Raw genomic sequence first — 23,226 nt, forward strand, 5'->3', positions numbered from 1 at the left:
AAACTGACAGTACTGTGTGTACCTGTACCCTTGAAAATAAAAAGTATCTGATAAAGTAGCCCTCCTCCAGGGTTTGCTGAGCCGAAGGGAAGGAAGCATAAGACAAATCCAGGGCGCTTGAAATTTAAGTAATAGCCAAGGCTTTGTGCTCGCTTCTCTGCGAACCCACCTCGCCCAGAACAGAAGCATGCACGGGGCACCACATTGAGGGAGGTTCCCCCAAGTCTCATTGTCGGACAGTCTAGGCTGCAAAAATGTGCCCAGCGGCAAAGGGAGGTTTCCTCCAGCCTTGTACGCGATGACAATCACAGTGGTGCAGCCCCGGAGCTTCCCGCCTCCCGAAGCTTCCACCGCAGGAACGGGGTACGCGGCACTATCGGTATCTTGGAGTCAGAGGCTCCACTCGAGTGCCACGCGCTCAGGTCTCCTGAAGTCGGGGCGCCATCCACGCTTGCATAGCGGCGCGGGCGCCTGGGCTCGGGAGTTGTAGTCCCCGGCCCGGCGCAGGGCGGTGCGGACTCCACGTCCCGGCGGGCGGCGCGGCGCTGCCCGGGCGACAGGGGCGGGGCCACCCGGCCCTTTAAACCTTCCAGGGCTGCTCCGAGGGCCGAAGCCACAGATCACAGCACGCCGGGCGGAGCAAGGCGCGGAGGCGGCGGGGCGCTCCAGGGAGGTGCGTACTGGGCCCTTGGGGAGGCTCGAGTCCCCGGCTCCCGGGGGGATTTCCGTGCGCCCTCGCGGGCGGGGGCCGAGACACGCTTCCTGCGCGAACCCACCTCTCCCCCGGGGCGCCGGCGGTCAGGTGGTTGCCTGCGCGTGGCTGCCGCTCCGCCGGGACCGGCGCCCGCTGGCAGGCTCTCCGCGGCGCGGCCCCCTCGACTGCCCTCATCGCACCCTTCCCCCAGCCCGATCCCGCAGGCGAGGGAGCGTGACTCCCTCCGCAGATGCTACGGCCCCGCCTGTGTGCCTGGGCCCACCGGCGGCTTTCAGGTGGAACGCGGAGGCCCCCGGGGGATGCCAGAAGGTGTCCACGTGTTGGCGTGGGCTCAGCCCAAAATGTGGGCGCTCAGAGCCCCAGCAGAAGTTGTGAATCTGGTGTTGACCACCTTCTCCCCACCACCGTCGTTGGTCAGTCCCTGGATCCTGGACTTTTGACTTGTTTCTCTCCACCAGGCCTGGGCCGCTGATGGTTTTGGCGAAGTATCCTAAGGTAGCTGGGCCGGCCCCCTCTTTCCCATCTACCTCTTGTCCTTCCCCCCACACCACCACCACCCTGGCTCCCCTCCCTCATGACCGCCTGGATCCTCCTTCCTGTCAGCTTGTCAGCATTCTCTATCACTGGCCTATGGACTGTGTGAGTAAATAGAGTGAGGGGGGAAGGCAACAGGGGACAGAACGGACCCAGGCTGAGGAGGGGTAGGGCCCAGCCAGGAGCCAACAGGAGCCTGATGGCACACACAGAGTCCCTTGTCCTGCTGCAGCCTCCGGGGTGGTACCCAGGATCACTCTATATCTTTCTCCAAAGCCTGGCCTGGTGCCTGGGCACACAGCTCCTTTGGGCAAGCTGGCACCACTGCTGTCCAGTATGGTGACCCTGACAGACATACTTCTAGCCGAGGACACTTCCAGAGGTCCTCTAGTTTGGGGCCATGCTATTCTGATGTGCCAATTCTCAGGGCCACCCCAACTTGAGTCCCCAACAAGGACAATGAGGCCGAATGGGGCCAGAAGCAAGAGAGGAGAGTCAGCTGGGGAAAGCTGGGCTGGAAGGGTCACGGGTGTGGGGTGACAGTTCTGCTCCCACAGGTATGCCATGGCCGTGATGAACCGCCACGCATGCCCTGTGGAGAACTGGTATGATGCACTTGTAGACAGCCTCCCTCTAAGGCTTCCTTCATCTCTGTTCCCTGTTGGGTCGGGGCTGTTGTGAGCAAGCCAGAGACCCGGGCCCTCACTGCTCTTATCTGACCCTGGCAATGCCTGCCCCTCCCCAGGCATGACTTCAGGCCCATCCACCTGTTTCCCACCATCCCTTCACCCCTTTGGCATCTGTCTCAGGCCAGTTCAGGGAAGTGCTCTTCTGCCCCTGCCAAGAGAAGACGGGGAGGGTAGTCTCTGAGAAGCCTGAGGGTACAGGCTGGGAAAACCCCTTTCCCCCAGTCTACTCTCTGTCCTGCCTGCCAGGTCCTACAACGAATCCTGCTCTCCTGACCCTGCCGAACAAGGGGGTCCCAAGACTTGCTGCACCCTGGATGATATCCCCCTCATCAGGTAAGGCCTGGACACTGGGCAGGTAAGGGAGCCCCAAGCCCCTCACAGACCTGCCCCTGGGTCTCAGATATACTAAGTATACTAAAAAGCACTTAATAACGATACTACTTGCCAATCACTGTGTGCCAGGCCCTGTGCTGAATGCTTTACACGCAGAACACCGTTTAACCCTCCTAACCTTGGGGCAGCTACTGTTCTCACCGTTTTATAGGCAAGGAAACAAGACTGTATGTCATCTGTCCAGGCCACACAGCTAGTAGGTGGAGGCGCCTGGACTTAAGCTCAAGCCGTCTGATTATTCAGCCCAGTTCTGGCTCGAGGAAAGCCAGACTGGCTGCAGACCCTGACGGTCTCCGGGAGTCCAAGGAGTCTTGGACTCCACCAAGCAGTCCTGGGCACTACCTTACGCATCACGCACACGTGCTCTGCTTTGGGGGAGGGTCCTGCCCACAGCCAGTTGTTTATAGAACACAGCTGGCCCTTCTCCTAAATCAGTGGCTTGCCTGCTAAGGAACAGGCACAGTTAAAGCAAGAGACAGATGGGCCAGAATAGGGGTGCTAGTGCTCCTGCTCCTCTCTCACTCTGTCCTTGCCCCCCCTCCTCTCAGCAAGTGTGGCACATATCCCCCAGAGAGCTGCCTCTTCAGCCTCATTGGCAACATGGGTGCTTTCATGGGTGAGTCGTGCCCTCAGCCCCCCTAGCCAGCCCAGCCCAACCCACTCCCCCATCCCTCTCCAAGAAGGGCCCAGGAAACCCTTGTTCGGTGTGACCCACCCCACCAAGGGCTAAGGCAAGAAGAGTCACGTCTCTCCTGTTCTTGAATGAGGCCCAAAGTGTCCCACACAGCCACCCTGCTGGCCGGAGCCTGAGGACACCCAGTTCACCACCTGCCCTTCTGGTCCCTTTTGGCCCTCAGAGTGGGGGGTGGGGGAGAGGCAGGGGCAGAGGCTGGGCAGTTGGTGGGCTGGCTGGGCCTGGCTGGGGTGGGAGCAGAGCACCAGTGCCGGCGCCACCTGTGCTGTCTTCCCCCAGTGGCTCTGATCTGCCTGCTGCGCTACGGGCAGCTCCTGGAGCAGAGTCGACATTCCTGGGTCAACACCACAACCCTCATCACCGGCTGCACCAACGCTGCGGGCCTTGTGGTGGTCGGCAACTTCCAGGTGTGCCCGCCTGCCTGCCTCTTGAACTCTCACGGACGGGTACCCTCAGTCCCCTGAAGGTTGACCCAAGCTGCAGAGACAGCCCTTCAAGGCTGAGGGTGGGGACAGGAGGGTCTGGGAGGGAGAGGGGATGGGGGGTGCAAAGAGGGGTGGAGGAGGTGGGGCCGCTGCACAGATCGGCGCTCTCTCTGGGCCAGGTGGATCATGCTAAGTCTCTGCACTACGTGGGAACTGGTGTGGCCTTCTCCGCCGGGCTGCTCTTTGTCTGCCTGCACTGCGCTCTCTGCTACCAGGCAGCCACCGCCCCCCAGGACCTGGCTATGGCCTATCTGCGGATTGTGCTGGCAGCCATCGCCTTTGTCACCCTGATCCTCAGTATCCTTCCAGGACAGGACAGCCAGGAACTAATCCCCTAGCCCAGCCTCTCCCCACCAAGACCCTGGGGGGGGGGGGGGGGGTGTATATCCAGAAAATACTGCCCAGTGTGGTTTCCTACTTAACCCTCCCAGGAGGTGAGACCTGGCTCTTTGCCCCAGCTTAGTCGTACACCTAGGAAGGTAGGAGGGTCAGCCGACTTCCACATATCCTACTGAGCATTTCCTTAGCCCCATTCCAGGTGCTGTCTTCTTTATGCACGAGAGCTCGCAGCTGCAGCACGGGGCAGCCCTGTGCGAGTGGGTGTTTGTCATCGACATCCTCATTTTCTACGGTACTTTCAGCTATGAGTTCGGAGCAGTGTCCTCAGAGACGCTGGTGGCTGCACTACAGCCTGCCCCTGGCCGGGCCGCCAAGCCCTCTGGGGGCGGTCGCACCTCCACTCACCTCCCCTGTACCCCCGAAAGCGTCGCCATGATCTGAGGTCTGGGGAGGGTGGCCATGCCAGCCTTGGCAGCTCCCCACCTCATAACTTTGCATTTACTTTGTACCAAAAATGGTTTTGAGAAAGTATGCTGGGATATAGGCTTCCTTGCCGCTGGAGCAATGGCCACCCCACGCCCATCCGTGCCATAGAGGAACAGGCCCGGCAGGTGCTGGGCTGCACACAACCTACTCCCTTTACTCTGCACTGCGGTTTTTATGTTCAAAGGTCACATATTCTCACTTCATCCAGCCAGCCCTTCAGGTGCCTTCTACTCCTCAGTGCCAAAGCCAGACCACTGGGGTTTCCTGCTGCAGGAATGGGGGGCTGGGAACAGCAAAGATAGAATTTGGGGTGGAGGGATAGGCACTCCTTAGTCTGTCGGGAGGCCCACTTTGGGACCCACTGAGCTGCATTGGGATTCTTCACTCTGCCCCTTTCTTTCTTTCGGGCAAATAACACAGCAGAACCATGTGGGTATTTTAGTACTTTTATATATATATATATATAAAAAGAATTCTAATTTGCACGTTTGTAGTCTGTTCTGAAGAGTCGAGAGAGACTGACGCAGGATGGCTTTCCCTGGGCAAAGGATGGGAAAAATTTCCTGCCCCCAGAGAGAGTCCTGGGTGTCCACTGCTCTTTGAGAGCAAGGCTGCCAAGAATAAAGGATGCCAGCTGCTACCCAAATACCCCTCAAGGGCTTGAAACCCTTTCTAGAACTTTAAACGGTCTAAAGAACTGACCTGATCCTCCTTCTACTCAACAGTGTGGTTTGAAGTTTGCTTCCTCAGTAGGTGATATTGGCATGGGGCAGGGGAGGGAGGGGGATCCACAGGGCCACTTCAAAATGATCCAAGGAGTTTTTACAATGAAGCTAAAGAAAGCCTTTGGGATTCCAAGGTTTACTAAGAATTGCAGGGGAGAGGATGTAGGCTAGTTTGTCCTTATCATCTGTAAGTGGCTATTGGATGCCAGACCCTGACACGTTTTGCTTTCCAGCAGTGAACACATAGGCCCAAAGCCCTGGCTGATGTGTAAAAAAGTAGCCATGCTTTTGACCTGGGCTCCACTACTCTCAGGCCAGACTGAGCAGTGTGTAGACTCAGCAGGAAGGGACACACAGCCTGGTGATTTCTGTGGTTCAGGATCACCTTCCCCAACGGCAGTAGGGACCTCATGGAGGGTAAGGGGTCCCGGCCCAGGCTTGTGAGCAATGCAGTGCAGGGTGGGTAAAGAAAACTTTAATGAGGATTCGCAGTGCAAGAGAAAGATTTGGAGGACCGGTACTCAGCCCCAGGCGCCTCATGTGTACATGTGGGGCGCCTCATGTGTACATGGCTCCGTGGAGGTTCTCAAGTCGGTGCTTTTGCTGCTCCTTGCGAGCCTAAAGGAAAGAAGGCACAATGGGCATGAGCCATACGTGATGGCCTGTGGGTGGAGCAACGGGACAGCTCTCTTGGGCCTGTCACTGTTTTCAGGCTTCTAGCACGTGCATTGCCAAGGCTCTTGCCCCTCACCAGTCACCAGGAAGACAACTAGAACCAAGGACCCTGAGGCCTGCGCAGACCTGCTAAGGTAGGGAATGAGAACACGGAGGACAGGAGTGAGGGGGCCCCATTACCACCCTCTCCACTTACCGCCAGCCCCTACCTTATCTCGTCTATGTTCCTCGTAAGTGTCATCATCAGTAGGCAGCTCATGGCGGCACAAGGGGCAGGAATTTGTCTGAGGAAAGGAGGGCAGTGTTCCAGCCCAGGTCTCGTCTTCAGAAGTTAATATCCGTCCCCTGCTCCCAATTCCCACCCCTACCGCTCTCCCTTCTCTGATCCCCTCACAGTTCATAAACAGAACTTGAGAGGCTTGAGAACTGGGCCTGGGGCAGGGTGAGGGCTGAGAGAAAGGAAGTAGTACCTTGCTTAGCCAGGGTAGGATGCAGTTGGAATGGAAGAGGTGATGGCAAGGCATTTCAATGGCAGTCTCCTCCTCCTCAAATTCCAAAAGACACACGGGGCACTTGAGCTCTTTGGGAGGGAGTGCTGATCAGGAGAGCTGCTACAGGCCCTACCTCCCAGCTCCCACTCCTCAAGGACATTCTTGCCCCAGCCGGACCTGGAAAACTGAACGGCCAGACCAGTCTAGCTTGGGAGGGGGTGGGTCTGGCAAATCTGCCCCAAACAGCAGAAAGAATGAGTGTTCTCACCGGCCTGAGAGCCCCTGATGACTCTCCTCGGAAGGTTCTCAACCACAGCTTTGGCGGCAGGTGGAGGCAAGTGGTGGTCCCAATCTACTACCAACCCCAAGTCTTCAAAGTCCATCCTATTGAAAAGTGACCTGGGAAGAATGGTGCATGGTCAGAACCACAGAAAACCATACTTTGTCTTTGCCCCCAACAACCCACTAGGCATTAGCAGATAAATGCCCTGCAGCTAGTACCCTGCAGAAGTGCTCACTAGATAAAAAGCACAGTGGGAAGCGGTTTACAGCTGCTATAAGACAACCCCAAGCATGCAAGCGTTTTAGTCCCATTTTACACATGAGGCAACAGGCTCAGAAGTTACTCAGGCTATGTAGGAATAACCTGGTAAAGCCAGATTCCCAGTGGCAGCGTTGGCTGCCGTGCTTGGTGCTCCTAACGAATGTACTTATTCACACCCATAGGCCCTTCCCCTGCCTCCATGACCCGTCTTCTCGCGCACCTGCGAGAACCGCTGCCCTCCCGCTACCGACTCCCCCTACTTGCCAGTTCCAGTCTGTCCTACAATATCTTTGCCCGGCCAGTCTATGAATAGCCGAGTTATCGATCTCCCTCGAATGTCGTCGCTGGACTAACTCTCCAGATTACTCATCCGTCCTCCCCCAAATCGAGGCCCTATATAATCAGCCTTCTCCAGCCAGCCCCAGCCCAGAAACCCGCTGCCTGGGCCCTCACCTCCCGACACCAAGCACCCACCTTGCGAGCTCCAGCAGCATGTTGGTTCGGGCCTGCTGCTCGGAATCCAATGGCTCGCAGTCGTGTTCATCGAAATAGGACGCCATGGCAGCAGGGCTGTCTGACACAGCCCTCGAACCCTGCTGGACTTCGGCCCCGCGGCGCTAGCCAATAAACTGCCGAGCTGAGAGAGGAACACCAATCAGATCATCCTAAAGGCGGGTACAGAGGCTCATTTGGGGCATTGAAAGCGGAAGTATTAATTCTGCCGCCCCTCGTTGGCCCGAGTATGTCAGGTGACCAAAGGCTAAAGCCTATGGCAGGAGCTGGTGGTCAGAAAAATCTGTTTTGGACTCCTAACGTAAGGTAGATACGTGGGAGTGTCGCGTAGTTCGCATCCATACTGCGGTGAAAACCGAAGTGTCGAGACTGTAAGACGGTCCTCAGCCCTCTCTGCGTTCAGAGGGACTAGGACGCGCAGGTGTTAGAGGCCCTTCCAGAAAGGGAGGCGCGAGGGCTGACGGTACTGCGAACCTTGAATCACCGCGTTTCCCGTTGCTCTCCCCGGCCCCCGCCCTGTACTTCTGTTGGTTCAGGAGTCGGCGCTTGATTCCTCCCATACCCACAAAACAATAGCGTTCTGCTCGTTTCTTCTCTATTAGGCACAATAAAGAGTAGAGCAGAACTCCCCAACCGTAAGAGGAAGGATCCTTGCCTGGAATTCTGGGACCTTACCCGCTCATGGGGCTTCAGCCCATTGTTCCACTTCTTCCTAGCTTCTGTAAAATCAGTGGCTTGAATCCAATAGGTGGTTTGCATCCCTGGCTACCCATGAATATCATGGAGAGAGAATGAAGGGGTTGCACCCTTTGGGGAAAATAACCCTTTCGCAGATACCCGCAAAGATTCTGAGTTAACAGATCTAGGCCCCATAAGGAGGCTTTGTAGGGCAGTGGCTAATGTGTGTGCCCAGGCATCCCACAGACTTTAAACCTTAGCTCTGGTACTGATTGATCTAGGCCTGGGGGTGGTGTTTTCAGAAGTTCTACGGGTGACTCTGTTTATTTTGTTTGTTTTTAAGTAGGCCGCACACCCATCATGGGGCTGGAATAATCACACAACCATGAGATCAAGAGTCGCATGCTCTACTGACTGAACCAGCCAGCCAGCCGCCCCTCTACAGGTGATTCTACTGTGACGTTGGGTTGAGTTGAGGACTACTGCACTAAATGATTTGGATGGTAGCTACCATTTATTTGGCATCTTGAGCCATTACATTGATGGATGTTTTACACACAGCATAAATAGTCCTCACAAGTGTTCTGGGAATTAAGTATGTCCCTTTTTACATAGGTAAACCCAAGTCCTGGAAGTGGCTTGCCCAAACTCACGTGGCCTCTAAGTGGTGTTGCTGACTATGGTGTCCTGACCATCCAACTGCAGGGCCAAGTGTTTTTCTCCATCTCTCCCAGGAAAAGATGGTAATGAGCCCAGAGTAGAAGTAACAAGCCCTGTGAGGGGTAAAGCTCCACACAACTCTCAGGTTTGTTCTTATTTTTGTGTCAGTAGCCCTCCCTCTGCCTAACAAGGAACTGCTTCTGTTACACACTTGACCCTGAATTTTCCTTCCACCCACACTTGAGTTTGAGACGCAGTCAGGTAGCCAGGCAGAGACTGCCCAACTTCCTCAGTCTTGTTAGGGCCTTCTTTCCTTCTTCCATGCCCTTTACCCTTTCATCATCTTTCCTGTGACCCCAAAGGCACTGCCTGCTTGGCCCTGTGTGGCCAAGGAGCTCTGAAAAGCCTGAATTCTTTCCCACGGGGCAAACTCCAGGCCATCCTTTGGGACTGTGCACTACTGCACCACTGAAGCCCTTCCCATTTTCACTGCTATCCGCCTCATCGGTAATCAGGTGTCAAGCTTGAGGAAGAACATAGGAGAGAAATTGAGCTGGGCGGGTGGGGGCTGGTTCAGAAAGGAAAAAGTCTGTCCCAAAGGTGAGAGCCTTGTCATATAAAAATCTCTGAAGTACTTTCCTCTTCTGGAGTCCTATAATGAGTATCCTCAAGACATCAGAAAGTAATAGATTTCATTCTTAGGGAAACAGGCTTAGAGGGCACTGGTTGAAGGGTCAGGTTTGGGAGTCACGCTGTCTTTCCACCTGCACTCCAGAAGGACCTGTCTGGGTAGGGCTGAATCAAGTATGGAAGGGAAAGGAAAGGGGCCATCTCCCAGGAATAGAGGCCTTAGGGCGGTAGACTTCAGCAGCCCCAGGAGTGGAGGCAACCTGGAGAGCTTCAGACCTACACACACACAGACACTCCAGCTTTTAACCAAACAGCAGCTTTTAACCAAACAGCAGCTTTTACTGAGCTCCAGGTGGGGCTGGCCTGGCACGGCCGGGGCAGGAGGCTGCCCTCAAGGACCAGTCTGTGGCGTGATAGGAGATGCAAAGGTGCACATGTCAGGGCTGCTCTTCAGCACTCGGTTGGGCGGCTCAGATGGGAGCAAACACCAGGGTTCTCTGGAGACCAGAACCAGCCAGTGTGGCCACTCGGCCCTCCTCCAGACCCAGCTGGGTCAGTCCCTGGGCCCCGAGGCAGCCACTGCGTCCTGGGTCTGAGAGGCACTGCTGCCCTTGCTGCTCTGTGGGAGAAAGATGGCCAGCAGCACAATCAGGATGATGAGCAGGCTGCCGCCCACCACCAGCCCCAAGAAGATCCGGCAACGGACGTTCTCCCAGCGCTTCTTCTGGGCCAGGGTCTTGGTCGTCTTGCTGAAGGCTGAGCTCTGTGGACATTCCCAGACACAGGATGGGAGTTAGTGGTTCCTCTAGAAATCCAGGGCCAGGGTCTCCCAACTCCACCTCCCCAGAAGGGCCTAGTCTCCGTCTGCATCTTTCCAGCCTGTCTGCTTCCCTTCTCCACATAGCCTGCCCTGGAACCCTCCCAGCCTGACTCCTGGTCTCAGACACTCCAGTTAACAATACCAGCCCTCAACCTTTACAGAGCTGCACAGCTTCAAACCCAGGACTTCTTCACGAGGCTTACCTGGAGCATATCTAGGCTAAGGGTGGCTCAGCAAACCCACGGGCCCCACACCTGCCTTCAGGCAAGCCTCAGACCCCACCAAGGGGACCCTGAGCACAGCCTGCGAACTCTCTCTCTCTCTGAGGACTCCTCCTGGCCTCACCCTCCCCCATCCCTGCTTCCCCAGGCCTCACACCATGTCCAGAAGTTGGTCAGAACGCTGCTCCAGCTCCGCCAGTTTCCCATCGCGCTCCAGGACCTTGTCGAAGTTGTTGAGCATGATTTCCGTCACCTCATCCGCCTGCTGCTGGCACCGTTCCAACTCCTTCCCTGCCTGGGCGCCAAGCCCAAGGTCAGAACTGAAGGAGGCCCCCACCTGGGCCTGAGACCTAGCAGCCTCCTTGCCCCCAGTGTGTGTGGGGTGGGAGGTGATGTATGGATACAGGAAACAGTATCTTACATGCAAGGGTATGATATGTACAGAGTGAAGGAGTGTGTGTGTGGCTTGCCTCTGATCTCACAGGTTCCTCTCCTCTCCAATCAAGGCAGATCCCAGGTCAGCCTTGGCTTTCAGCATCCTCTCAGATGCCTCAGGATGGAAACCTCCCAGGGTCTCACCCTCCCACAAAGCAGATACTTTGCTCACTTTCTCTAGGATGGCCTTACCCAATGTGTACCTGCCCTGTGGCTTCCCACTGGCCCAGGGAAGCACCAGAGAAGACGGCACCAAGCTACCTGGCTACAAACCAGACAGGGAGGAGACCCACCCCTCCCCAGCTAGAAAGGTCACCCTGGACCACCACACATGATAGCTTCCACCTAAGCCGACAGACACACACACAGAAACAAACTGGGAGATCAAACCTCCCTCTGACCAGTCAGGCCAGTTCGGCCTCCTGGCATGACCCTGCTCCCATATCAGTCACCAAAATTGATTCCCTGTCTGCCTGGGAACTTCAGCCTCCCTGGCTGCTGGCCTCAGCTGTCCAGCTACCCACTGTCTTCACTAGGGTCTAGCTCACAGAGACAAGACCAACTCTTAGACTTCTCAGCTTGGGCAGCAACCACACCAGACAGAAGAACCCAGCTGATTTCAGAGGAAGACCGGTGCAGGGTTCAAGCAGGGAGGGGTGGGGGGGGGGTGGTCTGAGAACAGGAGAGAGGAAGAGAGCGTGCATCACAAGCAAGAAAGGGACTGGGCTTTGGACACACACAACCAAGTGAGATCTAGGGCAGGAGGCCCCAGGAAAAACTGGAAGTCCAGGAGCAGGTCCAGGGACATGTCAGGGAGATGCATACCAGCAGATTAACAAACCACAGCAACTCCCTTCCCACAGCCTAGTTCCCCTGCAGCCCATCCCTGTTCTCATCTCCTCCCCACACAGCACTGGCCAAGCTCCCTTTCCTGCCAGACCATATTGCCCATTGTCTGCTGCAGACATTTTGGCACTTGACTAAATTCCACTTAAAACCAGAGAAAGGGTAGGGATCTGGTGGTCACAGAGGGCCACTCCTACTCAGGCAAGAAATGCATTCGGGATCCTTGCAGCTGTCTTGCACACAACCTCCAAGCATTCCCAGTATATGAGTCCTATCTGCCCAGCTGGACCACAGGCCCCAGAGGGAGGAGCTACCTTTGTCTGCCCCCCATCCTGGTGGCCGGGGTGGGGTGGGGGGCAGCCCAGCACAGTGCTGACCATTGCAAGGGCTCATTGAGCAGGCCATCACGTTATAGCCTATCCAAGAACAGCTCTTATTCTCAAGAGATGTTTTCCCAGCGTGTTTATCTAGCCCAGCAAGAGTTTCATGGGGCAGGCATCTGAAACCCAAGTAGGTCAATATTTACCCATGAGCTTAGAAAAGCAACCTGCTTGGAGAGGGGGCAGGCAAACTATGACAGAGGGGTGCACTCACAGGCTGGGGGAGCACTAACTGGGGAACAAAGAGCACTAACACAGAGAGAAGGAAGTTGCCCCCATCACTAACTTTTCCTGTCACCCATCGCCACCACTCTTATTGCTACCTTGTTAGTCAGCAAGCTCACGGTTCACATGCACACGACCCAGGGCATCGCCACATTCATAACAGTCCAAGGCAAAAACTTGAGAAGGGACAGAGACCCGAAATGACAATCACTGCTAGAGGTTGGTGGGATGCTGAATATTACTGCTTTTCTACTCTGAAAACTACAGCTATTATTCTCGTGTTCTCCAACATGGGGTGACGTTGGGTCACATTCCCCAAGAGAGTTGGCTGTGCTTCCTGCTGCAGCCTCCTTCCCCCCACTGCAAAGCCACTGTCTGGAGCCAAGGTGGGACCAGGCCTAAAAGAACACATTCACTCCAGGGAACACAGTGGCCCCAGGCTCAAGTCCCTGGCCGTCCTGGGCCCTCCCTCAACTAGCTGGAAAAGGACACTATGCATAGGCCCCTGCTGGCACAATGAGAAATAATCACCGAATGTGGAAGGAGGTAAGGGACCAGAGGGCAGGGCCATGCTACGCCTGCCACTGTGAACTCAATATATTGCCTGGCACACAGCGGACGTGTGGGAAAAAATTTCTGAATGAATTGTGCCCGTTCTTAAGAAGCTTACTATAGACCGAGGGAAAGAGACATATATGACGTAGAGAAGAGTGAAGGGCTGTGCTGTGAGATACGCATACCCAGGGTTGGAGCCTCCCTCAGAGAGTGGATTCCTGTGAACTGGGATGGACGAGGTGGATAAGCCCTTGCAGGATGGGGTGCGGCTGGGGCATTCAGGCAAAGACACACCAGGCAGAGGGGGCAGGGTGGGGCCAGAGAACACAGAGAGTAAAAGTCAAGAAGGGGACAGTCGCTTGGAAGGAGACACAGAACGCGACCCTTCTGAGCCGGGGGGATGGGGGATGCCAGAGAGGGGCTTCAGAATAATTTCTCTGCTGGTGGAAGACAGCAGTGAGAAAACTCCAGGCAGAGAGAACAGCCAGAAGGGGTGGACAAATGCCACCAGCAAGGGTGTGAGGGGTTGCAGATAGTGGGGAGCAGAGAGCATGGAAAGGAAGGATGGGTGAGAGGGGCACTTGCCAGCCCTGTTTGGGGGTGTGCAGGGCTGAGGCTGTGCAGTAGAGGGCGAGCATCAGCATGGTTGGCAGACAGAGGATGGCAGTTACACAGGAAATGTTCCTGACAGACAGTTAGCCCTCTGTACAGAATAGCCTGCCTTCAGCCCTCAAGTATCTCTGGTTTCTCCAAGCCAAATAACCTTGGTGCCTCTAAAAACAAAGCTCTCCCAAACCTCCCTGTCCTAACTCCCTTCTCTCTTGTCTAGTGCCAAAGAACCCCGATTCTAGGGGCACCTGGGTGGCTCCGTCGGTTAAGCATCTGACTTCAGCTCAGGTCATGATCTCACAGTTCGTGGGTTCGAGCCCCGCGTCAGGCTCTGTGCTGACAGCCAGCTCAGAGTCTGGAGCCTGTTTCAGATTCTGGATCTCCCTCTCTCTCTGACCCTCCCCTGCTCACACTGTCTCTCTCTCTCCTAGGAATAAATTAAAATATTAAAAAAATAAAATAAAACCTCTTAGATACTTTTACAAAATACACAGCCAAGCAAGTTCTTCCTTACTGCAAACCTGTGTGTCCGCCTCTAACCTTAATACAGAACTTTACGGGGCCCTTTGATAACCTGTGTAGAGTTTATTCCCATCAGTCACTGCCGGCTGTTGAGAAGGCCGTACATCTTGATGGTAATAAAAGCCACAATTCAATGGACACATACTCCGAGCTAAGCACCGTGCTGCCTGCTGTTTGTACTCCTTACCTTATTTAATCCTCACAACACCTCACTGAAGGCAGGCTGTCATCCCAGTTTTATAAGAAACTGAGGCTAAGAGGGGTGAAATCATCTGTCCAAGCTCACAGAGCCAGTAAGCAGATGATCTGGGAGTTGAACCAATATAAACCCCAAGAATCATGTTCTTAACTACTGTGCTAAACTGAACGCAGGTAAAGGGAGGTCAAATACGTTAGCTGGCTGGGTAAAGACTCCACAGACCTTCTGATGCCGCCAGCTCAACTTGTGTGCACATGAGGGAAGCCGTGGTTCAAAACCCACATTCATCGGACGGTGCATACGAGATGACCATCTATAAGATGAATGAATTCACGCTCTTACCCACTCAGCTGTCATCTTTCCCATCACTCTTTGGTCCCGCTCTATCACCTATTCCTGCCACATGTCTGGCACAGAAGAAATGCCCAAGAAATACTTGTTGATTGAATGAATCAGAGGAGAGGACAAGGAAGAAAGACCAAGGAGGGAAGGGAGTGGGAAGAAGGAAGGGAAAGTGCTGGGGGCAGAGAAAGGGGTAAGACTGAAAGAAACAGAGGGACAGGGCTAGGTCCGCAGACCTTCCCCGGGCTCTGATCCACTTGCCTCAGATGAGCCTGTGAGGGGGCCAGAGTTTTCCAGTACCCCCCAGGAAGTTATCCTGGCCTGAGCCTTCATTTCAGGAGTTTCCTCTTCTCCCCACGTGCTAAAGGCCAACTGGAAGCCCACCCCTAGCCCTGCCTGATCCCTTGGCCTGCACGCTAGGAAGTGGGCTCTGAGCTCTGTCCCATTCTCGGAGCCTCCCTCAGTTTCCTGGCGTGACCTTAGAGCTCAGTGCAACCTTCCTGCCCTGCTTCCTCTTCCTGCCTCCAGTTCCCTAGAGAGGAGGCCATCCAGGCATCACGACCCCCAGCCAGGCCACACGCGTCACCCCTCTGCCAGCTTCTCCAGCGCAGAATCTTAAAGCACCAAGCCTGCTTCCTGCCCAGCCCATCTTCCCAAGAGTCCAGGGGACAGGCGAAGCAGCCGGCACCACCTGTTCCTGACACCTTTGCCTCGGAGATGGCAAGTGGGGACACAGGCCAGAGTCTGCAGCAGGAGTGGGGGATGACTCACTTCCAGAATGTGTCCCTAGGCAGAGGTTAGGAGTCAGGCCTGTGCCACACTCCAATAACTTCAGTGGAACTTTCATGGTAAACATCTCCCTTGATCTTTCCCCAGGGGAAGGAGCGTGCCCTCCAACACCCTGCCATGGGGCTAGCAGAGCCTCTGCCAGTCCATCTGCTCAGGTTTCCAACTCCCAGGCCACACTTGGCTCCTCACAGCTCCAGGAAAGGCTGAAGAGGTCATCACATTACCTACCACTTCTCAGGAGAAGGTTCTGAGCGCCAGGCAGAATCTCCCTTAACCTCACCAGGAGGTGAGTCACCGGCCACGCAGGTATTGCTGACCCCACTTCACAGATGCGGAAAAGGAGGCTCAGGAAGGTTAAGTGACTTGCCCGGGCTCAGAGCCCATAAGCGGCCACCACCAGGATCTCAGCCTGGAGTCTTGACTCCCTAACCACTTGGCTCAGAGAAGGGGGAAGCCCGAGTCGCGCTCACCGCGCGAAGGCGGCCAAACTTTCCCTCCCCAGCCTGTGCGCCCCGGTGGAGGCTCTGGCCCCCATCCTGCTCCTGGCGGTGGCCACCTCCCCGGAGGGGACCGGCGCGGATCCCGGAGGTCACCTCCCACCTCGGACTTCAGACTCCGGTCTCCCACCCACACGTCGCCCTCTGCCCCGCACCGGTCCGGCTCTGCCCCGCCGGGCCCTCACCATAGCTGCCGCCGCCGCCGCCGCCGCCGGGCCGGCTCCGGCTCGCTCCTCTGTCGCCGAGTGGCCGCGGTGCCACACACCCGGGAGGAAGCGGAGGGGCGGGGCCGCGGGCGGCGGGGGCGGGGGGCGCGCCTGCCCTGCGCCTGCACCCAGACCAACGAAAAGCGAAAGCTGCCGGCGACCGGCCCAGCCTCGCCTGGCTCCCAGGCCCCCGGAACCGGGCGCTTACGTCTGAACAGCCCAGGGCTCGCTCTGCACCCTGCACCCCGCCCCACACGTCGGGGGCCCAAAGAAGTGGACTCTGGAGCCGAGCCATCGCACGCAACAAGCCACCGTCCCGGTGCCCCTGCGTTAGAGACGACGCAAAGCGCCAGCCACGCGGGGTCTCGGCCACCTCGGGGAATGCATTCCACGCCGACTCCCCCAGAAAGTTGTGAAGGGAAAGAAAGTTTCTTCACATTCAACATTGTGAATGCATCACCTGCCGCTGAACTGTCTATTTTAAAACAGCACCGCTGCATGATACAAGTGTATGTACACGTATACGACGACGTATGTTGTGTGAACGCCGCCTCGCTTAAAAGAAAACAGGCCCCCATGAAAAAAGTGCTAGTTCAGGCTTTTCTGTATTTCCCTCTTCACCACAAGGGCAGCTGCGGCCCTGCCCTCATGACCCTGCTCCTCAATCGGAAGACGGGCAAGGCTACCCTTCCAGAGCCTTCCTGAGCTGACTCTACCCATTCCCAGCCTCTCCCCTCACTGCTGCAAGCAAGTCACAGCCACCTGTTCTCCACCCCACCCGTGCCACCCCCAGCACCTCAGTTGTGGCCCCTATTGAGGAAGGAGTTTGAACGTTTCCCTCCTAGGGTTGAGCCCCTGTGAGCACAGCCCTCATCCCCACCCTGGGCAATCTGGGTCCCAGGGAAGAGGTTTCACCCCAGTTCTGCGGACCGTGAATCCAGGAGTGGCCTGAGGAGAGAGGATGGCTGTAGCCTGACCTAGGAGGACCTAGGAGGACCAAGACTGCCCTGAGGGCTTTTCTATTGTCCCCCCGCCCCCCTTTCAGAGTAGGATTCCAGGACTTGCCAGTAGGAGTTCCAAATCCTGTCTCCTAACCCTGTTCCTTCTACACTCCCTCCCCAAAACAGGTTGTCTTTTTTTTTTTAATATTGGAAAGCCCAGGGGAGAAATGGGGACAGAGATGACAAGAACTCTTTCCCCAAACCAAGACAGAGGAAAGAGTGACAATGAGGTGGAACCTGGCTGGGGAGGAGGGAAGCCCAAAGACAAAGAGCTCCATTGTACATGGAGGGGAAGGAGGGCCATAGGCCCTGTCCTGTGACACTGACTGGGCCCAACCACGAGACATGGGAAGAGATGTTTGCCCCCTCAGCTGAGACCCAGAGGCCCTGCTAAGTCCCAAAAGGGCAGGGGCAGACAAAAGACAAATAGAACTTTGTAGAACCAGGGGCACCCAGCTGGCTCAGTCGGAAGAACATGTGACTCTTGATCTCGGGGTCGTGAGGACAAGCCCCATGTTGACTTGTAGAGATTACTTTTAAAAAAAAGAAAGAGGGGCGCCTGGGTGGCTTAGTCGGTTAAGCGTCCAACTTTCGCTTAGGTCATGATCTCGCGGTTTGTGGGTTCGAGCCCCGCGTCGGGCTCTGTGCTGACTGCCAGCTCAGAGCCTGGAGCCTGTTTCAGTCTGTGACTCCCTCTCTCTCTGACCCTCCCCTGCTCACAGTCTCTCTCTCTCTCTCTCTAATAGAAATAAATAAAACATTAAAAAGAAAGAAAGAATTTTGAAGAACCAAAGAGAAGGAAGAGCAGCCCAGTTCCTCCAACCCCACACTCTAGACTGCAACAGGACCACAGAAGAGAGATGGCAGCGACGGGTGAGGCAGGAGGCCCTCGGGCTGCCTAGGCTAACACTTCCAGCAGAAAAGTAATAAAGGGACATGGCAAGACCCAAGATGGACACTTAGGAATCCTGCACACCACCCTAAAATGATTTTGAATTTTCCATTTGCCGAGACCCTCAGGAAATTCTGGTTCTTGAGACCTGTGACAATGAATAGAGAAGAATGAGGAGGCTCCGTCTTTCTTCTCCAAACATACGCTCTCTACCCCTCCAACCACTTGGAACTCAAATAGGATCGCAGCCAGAAGGGGACCCCAGGGGGAAAAGAAATAGAAGGGCCAAAGGCAAAATGGAAAGGGAGAAATTACCTCACATGTGTAGGGACACTGAAAGGTCTTTATTGCCCACCGGCCACCATCAGTTTCCCAGCCACTTGCTGGGCCTTCTGGGTGTCTCTCCAGCCAACTCTGAGGGCCCAGGAAACACAGCCACAGTTCGGCTCTCTCCTTCCGGGGGACCGAGGTGCTCCCTGGGGCAGACAGTATGGCAGCGGGGCCTCAGAGTGAGGGGCGGGAGGGCAGAGCAGCATTCCCTGCGGAGGATGGGAGACAGGGCCCTTCTTGGCACCCACTCTGGAGGGCTGCCCTGAAGAGGAGGCTGGGGTGGGGCTCCCTAAGTTGGGATGGCATGGGTGGCAAAGAGCACGATGAGGAGGATGATGATAAAAACAACCACACAGATGAGGACGATCATCTTCACGTTCTTCCACCAGAACTTCCGAGCCACCTTCTGTGACGTGGTCTTGAAGTGCTCCGACTGTTGGGGGATAAGGCAGAGTGAACCAGCGCACCCTCGCACTGGAACAGAGGCGCCCCTCCCATACATCTAAATACTTAAGTGATCAGTTGCGGTAACGGACTGTTAGCAATAAATGTTCTGCCTCCCACCTTCATGACAATCGGGCGGGCCAGGTTCAAATCTAGAGTTCCTGGGCTCCCTTTGGGCCCCTGCTTTCCCCCTTCTCTTCCTACCCTGCACCATCACGCATGTGGAGGGGACTTTGCTCACGTTTGGGGGTGCGACCCTGTCTGCACAACCCACCTTGGGAGGGCACACGCTGGAGCCAAGGGGTGCAAGCTCCAGATGGCCCCATCTCCCTGCATCCATGACCCCTTGCCCCATGGGGGCAGCTGAAGCCAGAAGGTGGGCCAGAGCAGTATGGAGGAGGCTAGAGGTGAGAGAAACTGCTCTTTCTCCTCAACTCAGGTTGCAGATATTAAGTTTCCCTGAGCCATGCTCCCCAGATTAGGCTACCGAGAGGAACACCAAGTCCCGGGGAGACAAACAACCCTTTCCCAGGGATTATGCACAGGACTCAGAAAGCCACGGCCATTCTCTCTCCCCAAGGACCTAAAGCCTTAGGCTCCAGCCTTTACTGGAGTTACTTTGTTAGAGCTACTCCCTCCGTGAGCAGCTGACTAAAGAGAGAGAGGAATGAGGTCTAGCAAGATGTGTGGGAGATATTATTCTAGCCTTCAGTTAGCAGAGGACCCTTTGATCAAAGAATTTCACTGCTCTTCCCAGCATCTTTTTAAAGCAGACTCAGCAAAACTCCAGCAGTTTTCCGCCCCCTGCCTAATAACCCCCAGAGAAGGCCAAAGGCCCTAGGAGGAGTTTCCAGAGCCAATATTTTTTGCCCTGGGGAGGTCAGGTCCAAAGGATTGTCAAGGAGAGCTTTCAAAGAGGAAAATCAGTTTCATGGGAGAGAAGCCAAAGAATGGAAGGGCTGACGGGGCCATCTGTCTCTCTCATAAAATGCCTCCAAGAATCAACCTCCCCAGTCATTGGACCCCTTCCCCGGATCCCAGTCACAGTCAGTGGAATAGAGCAGAATCAGGACTGTGGACTTGCTCATCAATTCCCAAACCACGTGAAAAGGCAGACTTCTCTCCTATTCATTGTGCCCCCAACACCACCAACCCCTCAAACCTCAACAGTCCTCCCCCCTCTCTCTTCCTCTACCCGCAGTGGGCTCCCCATCTCACTGTGGCTTCCAGATCCTCTGTCTTGTTGCGGAGATGGTCCAGGTTTTCCCCTCGGGCCAGGATCCGCTCCACATTCTGGGTCATGATATTCTTGACTCCTTCCACCTCACTCTGCAGGTTCCGCACGCGGTCATTTCCTCCACCTCCACTGGCCTCGTCCTGGGCAGCAACACAGGGGTTAATTCGGTCAAGCGGTGGAGGTGGAGGAACTGAGACTCAGCCTCAGAGGCCAGAGGAGGAGAAGGCCTAAGATGGACTTTAGCTTGTTTTAATGCTTGAACTGTTTACAAAGAGAATGTTTTCACGTATTACTCATGTAATCAAAAATAAATGTGTTATTAAGTCTCAGAAGGTGAGTGCTGATGCTAGACAGACTAGATCAAATTTCTTTTCAGGTTCTCAGGGCCCCTGATGAGGAAAAGAAACCCAGCACTAAATCCCTCTCCACTGTTTCCCTGCTCCCCTGATGGGGTCAGAAGGAACTGCTGGGCTGGCGTCTCACAAAGTAGAAACCCACCACTACTAACCAAAGGGTCCTCATGACAAATACACGTGCTGGCCAGCAGAACGCCCTCAGCCAGCACAACCCCGCTTCCCTGCAAGGCAGCGGCCGGGCAGAAGCTGGGGGCCCAGGCCTCCAGCCTAAGTGCTGTGACCCAGAGCAACAGCACTCAGGCCCCAGGAGGGAGAGTCATTGCGCCACGAACTTCTGCTTTTCCCACCACACAGCACCACGCGCAGCCACCAGGCCACGACTGCCTGCTTAAGCAGATATTCAACAAAAACAGCAGCCTGGGTGTTGGGGGAAATGGAGGGCACTTCTGCCCTGGGTGAAGATAAGGTTTTTGAACAGGGAGAGAAAACTATTATGAAGCTCCTCCCTCCCTGACCCTAGGCCTTTTGAAACAGGCCAGGAGCTGGGGTCCAAACTAGATGGATTATCACAGAAACCTAACGTTTGAGTCTTTCACAAACCCTTAGTTTCCTTCCTCACATTTATGGAGAGGAGCCTGATCCCTCAGACTCGGTGGAGAAGACAGATTCCTGGGGTTTCGGTGTAGGGATAAAGTGAAAGGCAGGGGGTGGGGGGGATTTTGCCGCGGGGCTGGAATCCGCCCAGAGAACTTCAGAGGTGCTGCCCAGGGGTGTCACAACACCCGGCGGCGGGAGGGCTGGAGCAGGAGATGAAAGGCCTCTCAGCAACTCCCCGCCTGGAATTCGGACCCCCCACCCCCACCGAAACCCTGCTCCAGGCCAGCACAGAGGTCAAGGGAGGGAGTAGAGAAGGTGCAGGAACACCCGCCCAGGCGGCTCCGAACTTTTTGCAGCCAAGTTGTCAAAGGAGAGAGGCCACGGTCAGCCCTGGCCCAGCCCTCCGACTCCGCCGCCGAGCTCTCCCGATCCCCAGCCCCCAGCCCACTCCGGCCCTTCTCTGAATCGGCCCCCCTTCCTAGTTCCCAGCTCGCTCACCATGTCTCCAAGCGGCTCAGGCCTGTCAGCGGCAAACTCGCCTAGTCTGTTTCCTCCCGGGCGGCCCTCGGTTCACTTCCTGCTTGCTCCAACTTTCAGCCTGCCCCCGCCCACCCCGCATCCCAGGCGGCTCCAGCCTCACCTCCGGCAGGTTCCCCCAGGTAGGCGGGCAGCCTCCTTTGCCCTCCCAGTCTCCTCCCAAACCAGGGCTTAGACTTAAAGCAACAGGGCTCCCGGGCACCAAAGGTCTTCTAACTCATCAGGAACAAGAAGAGAAAGATCAAGCAGCCCTCCTAGGTTTCCTGAGGCTGGGCCTCCAGATTTAGAAAGGGAAGCTGTCTCCTTTTTCTTTCTTCCTTCCTTTCTTTCTTCCTTCCTTCCTTCCTTCCTTCCTTCCTTCCTTCCTTCCTTCCTTCCTTCCTTTCTTTTAAATGTCCTGAATATCTGACCCCAAATCCTAGAGACTGAAATCAACCTTAAGCACCCTGCCAGGGCTAGTTAACATAGAAACAGAACACAGATATGAAAATTTCTTGCTGGCAACCCTTGTTCCCATGTGCATGGGTGGTCAGAAAGTATTAAAACCTCCAGAGTCTGGAATGCTGTGATCTTGGGCTGTGGTGTCAGAAAGCTCTGAGTTATTAGCTGTGTGACCCTGGGTGAACCTCTTCACCTCTCTGGGTTTTGCAGGTGCTAATGCTGACGACAGAGGATGGTGAGAATGATAGCGCATGCAGCGTGCCTCGCACAGTGTCCAGAACAAAGGCCTAGCCTTTGTTGGAACCAGGAAATGATGGTTCACCAACCCCTTCTTGCGTCCCAGAGTTCAACAATCCCTTCAGGAGCCACCATGAGTGGGTGGTGAAGTGAGTTAGAAATGGTCAGGTGCCTGCCCTATGGACCAGAGAAGGGCCCCAGGGCAAAGGATTTTTCCACCACCTGGCTCCAGGCCAGAGAAAATCCAGTCTTCCTGGATGCTATTTATCAAGACAGAACAATAACAGGGTCACGCAAAAGGGAACAAACATTCCTGTCCCATCACAGAAGTATCAGTTCCAAGAGGGAAATGTCAGCTTCTCTAACACATGATTTTTTTAAACGATTTTACAAATTTTGGACCTTTGTTTTGAGGTACTGTATTCTAGTTTATAATGAAATCTTATCACAATTTAGATCAAGTTATTATATTTTGCAAACCCAAATTTTGGTGCACAGTACCAGCCTGCTTTCACCATCCTTAGAAAGGCTATAAAGTGGGTCAGAATTCTTGATCTGTACTTGTGCTGCCCAGTACAGTAGCCACTGACCCCATGTGGCTGTTGACTATACACATAGTACTATGTACTATATACTACGAACTTAGTACTTGAACTATGGCTAATCTGAACTGAGAAGTGAGGGGCCCCTGGGTGGCTCAGTTGGTTGACTTTGGCTCAGGTCATGATCTCATGGCTCATGTATTCAAGCCCCACATCCTCAGGCAAAGCCCTGACAGTGTGGAGTCTGTTTCAGATTCTCTGTCTCTGTCTCTCTGCCCCTCCCTCGCTCTCTCTCTCAAATATAAAACAAATAAACATTAAAAAAATTAAAATAAACTGAGAAGTGATGTAAGAGTAAAGCACACTCTGTATTTCAAAGTTATTATGCAAAAAAGAATGTAAATATCTCATTAGTCATTTTACATACTGACAACATGTTGAAGTAATGTAGTATATGGAGTTAAATTTTTAAAATTGATAAAATTAATTTCACCTGTTTCTTTTCTTTTACTTTGGCCACTAGAAAATTTTAAATTACAAATGTGGCTCAAATTGTATTTCTATTAGACATACTGATCCATACCTTAATATTTGTGTGACCTTAGATAAACTTATGTGACATCTCTAAGCCTCAGTTACCTCACTGTCTGTGCCTGGCACTGAAAAAACTCTCAGTAAATGGTGGCTATTGTGATTACTATTACTAAGAATTCCA

General features: G+C 54.8%; 4 protein-coding genes across 6 annotated transcripts; 1 reads left to right on the forward strand and 3 right to left on the reverse strand.

The window, feature by feature from the left end:
- Positions 1-151: 151 nt before the first annotated feature.
- TMEM150A (transmembrane protein 150A) lies at positions 152-4,820 on the forward strand. 2 transcript variants are annotated; one of them, XM_039217611.1, is made up of 8 exons: positions 152-673; positions 1,174-1,354; positions 1,807-1,854; positions 2,185-2,271; positions 2,880-2,947; positions 3,305-3,432; positions 3,630-3,807; positions 4,049-4,820. In XM_039217611.1, exons 2-8 carry the CDS (start codon positions 1,290-1,292, stop codon positions 4,288-4,290), a joined length of 816 nt encoding a protein of 271 aa, XP_039073542.1. In that variant the 5' UTR covers positions 152-673; positions 1,174-1,289; the 3' UTR covers positions 4,291-4,820. The 2 variants fall into 2 exon arrangements, with proteins under 2 accessions (XP_039073542.1, XP_039073543.1); XM_039217612.1 differs by having other exon boundaries at positions 1,174-1,210.
- Positions 4,821-5,180: 360 nt separating this feature from the next.
- On the reverse strand, positions 5,181-7,391 carry RNF181 (ring finger protein 181). The gene is made up of 5 exons (XM_039217614.1): positions 7,245-7,391; positions 6,495-6,625; positions 6,206-6,315; positions 5,945-6,019; positions 5,181-5,678 (listed from the first exon to the last, which is right to left on the reverse strand). Exons 1-5 carry the CDS (start codon positions 7,328-7,330, stop codon positions 5,619-5,621), a joined length of 462 nt encoding a protein of 153 aa, XP_039073545.1. The 5' UTR covers positions 7,331-7,391; the 3' UTR covers positions 5,181-5,618.
- Positions 7,392-9,551: 2,160 nt separating this feature from the next.
- Positions 9,552-18,113, reverse strand: VAMP5 (vesicle associated membrane protein 5). 2 transcript variants are annotated; one of them, XM_039217616.1, is made up of 4 exons: positions 18,106-18,113; positions 17,875-17,938; positions 10,450-10,587; positions 9,552-10,014 (listed from the first exon to the last, which is right to left on the reverse strand). In XM_039217616.1, exons 3-4 carry the CDS (start codon positions 10,531-10,533, stop codon positions 9,805-9,807), a joined length of 294 nt encoding a protein of 97 aa, XP_039073547.1. In that variant the 5' UTR covers positions 10,534-10,587; positions 17,875-17,938; positions 18,106-18,113; the 3' UTR covers positions 9,552-9,804. The 2 variants fall into 2 exon arrangements, with proteins under 2 accessions (XP_039073547.1, XP_039073546.1); XM_039217615.1 differs by lacking the exons at positions 17,875-17,938; positions 18,106-18,113 and adding an exon at positions 15,877-15,963.
- A 2-nt stretch (positions 18,114-18,115) lies between these two features.
- VAMP8 (vesicle associated membrane protein 8) lies at positions 18,116-21,368 on the reverse strand. The gene is made up of 3 exons (XM_039217617.1): positions 21,253-21,368; positions 19,783-19,941; positions 18,116-18,553 (listed from the first exon to the last, which is right to left on the reverse strand). Exons 1-3 carry the CDS (start codon positions 21,253-21,255, stop codon positions 18,410-18,412), a joined length of 306 nt encoding a protein of 101 aa, XP_039073548.1. The 5' UTR covers positions 21,256-21,368; the 3' UTR covers positions 18,116-18,409.
- Between the last annotated feature and the right edge of the window lie 1,858 nt (positions 21,369-23,226).

The sequence above is a fragment of the Hyaena hyaena genome, unplaced genomic scaffold (genome assembly GCF_003009895.1).
Source record: "Hyaena hyaena isolate Hyena2069 unplaced genomic scaffold, ASM300989v1 scaffold_699, whole genome shotgun sequence".
Classification (NCBI taxonomy): domain Eukaryota; kingdom Metazoa; phylum Chordata; class Mammalia; order Carnivora; family Hyaenidae; genus Hyaena; species Hyaena hyaena.

Bases quoted from the DNA above. Each gene is read 5' to 3' on its own strand.
- TMEM150A (XM_039217611.1), top strand. From the start codon at position 1,290: ATGACCGCCTGGATCCTCCTTCCTGTCAGCTTGTCAGCATTCTCTATC. The intron at 2,948-3,304 runs GTGAGTCGTGCC...GTCTTCCCCCAG, and splicing joins CAACATGGGTGCTTTCATGG to TGGCTCTGATCTGCCTGCTG. The intron at 3,808-4,048 runs GTATCCTTCCAG...GCCCCATTCCAG, and splicing joins CTTTGTCACCCTGATCCTCA to GTGCTGTCTTCTTTATGCAC.
- RNF181 (XM_039217614.1), bottom strand. From the start codon at position 7,330: ATGGCGTCCTATTTCGATGAACACGACTGCGAGCCATTGGATTCCGAG. The intron at 6,626-7,244 runs GTGGGTGCTTGG...CATTCTTCCCAG, and splicing joins ATGCTGCTGGAGCTCGCAAG to GTCACTTTTCAATAGGATGG. The intron at 6,020-6,205 runs GTACTACTTCCT...TCCTTTCCTCAG, and splicing joins TCCTACCCTGGCTAAGCAAG to ACAAATTCCTGCCCCTTGTG.
- VAMP5 (XM_039217615.1), bottom strand. The intron at 10,015-10,449 runs GTGTGAGGCCTG...GAATGTCCACAG, and splicing joins CTGACCAACTTCTGGACATG to AGCTCAGCCTTCAGCAAGAC.
- VAMP8 (XM_039217617.1), bottom strand. The intron at 18,554-19,782 runs GTGAGATGGGGA...ATCCCCCAACAG, and splicing joins CAGAGGATCTGGAAGCCACA to TCGGAGCACTTCAAGACCAC.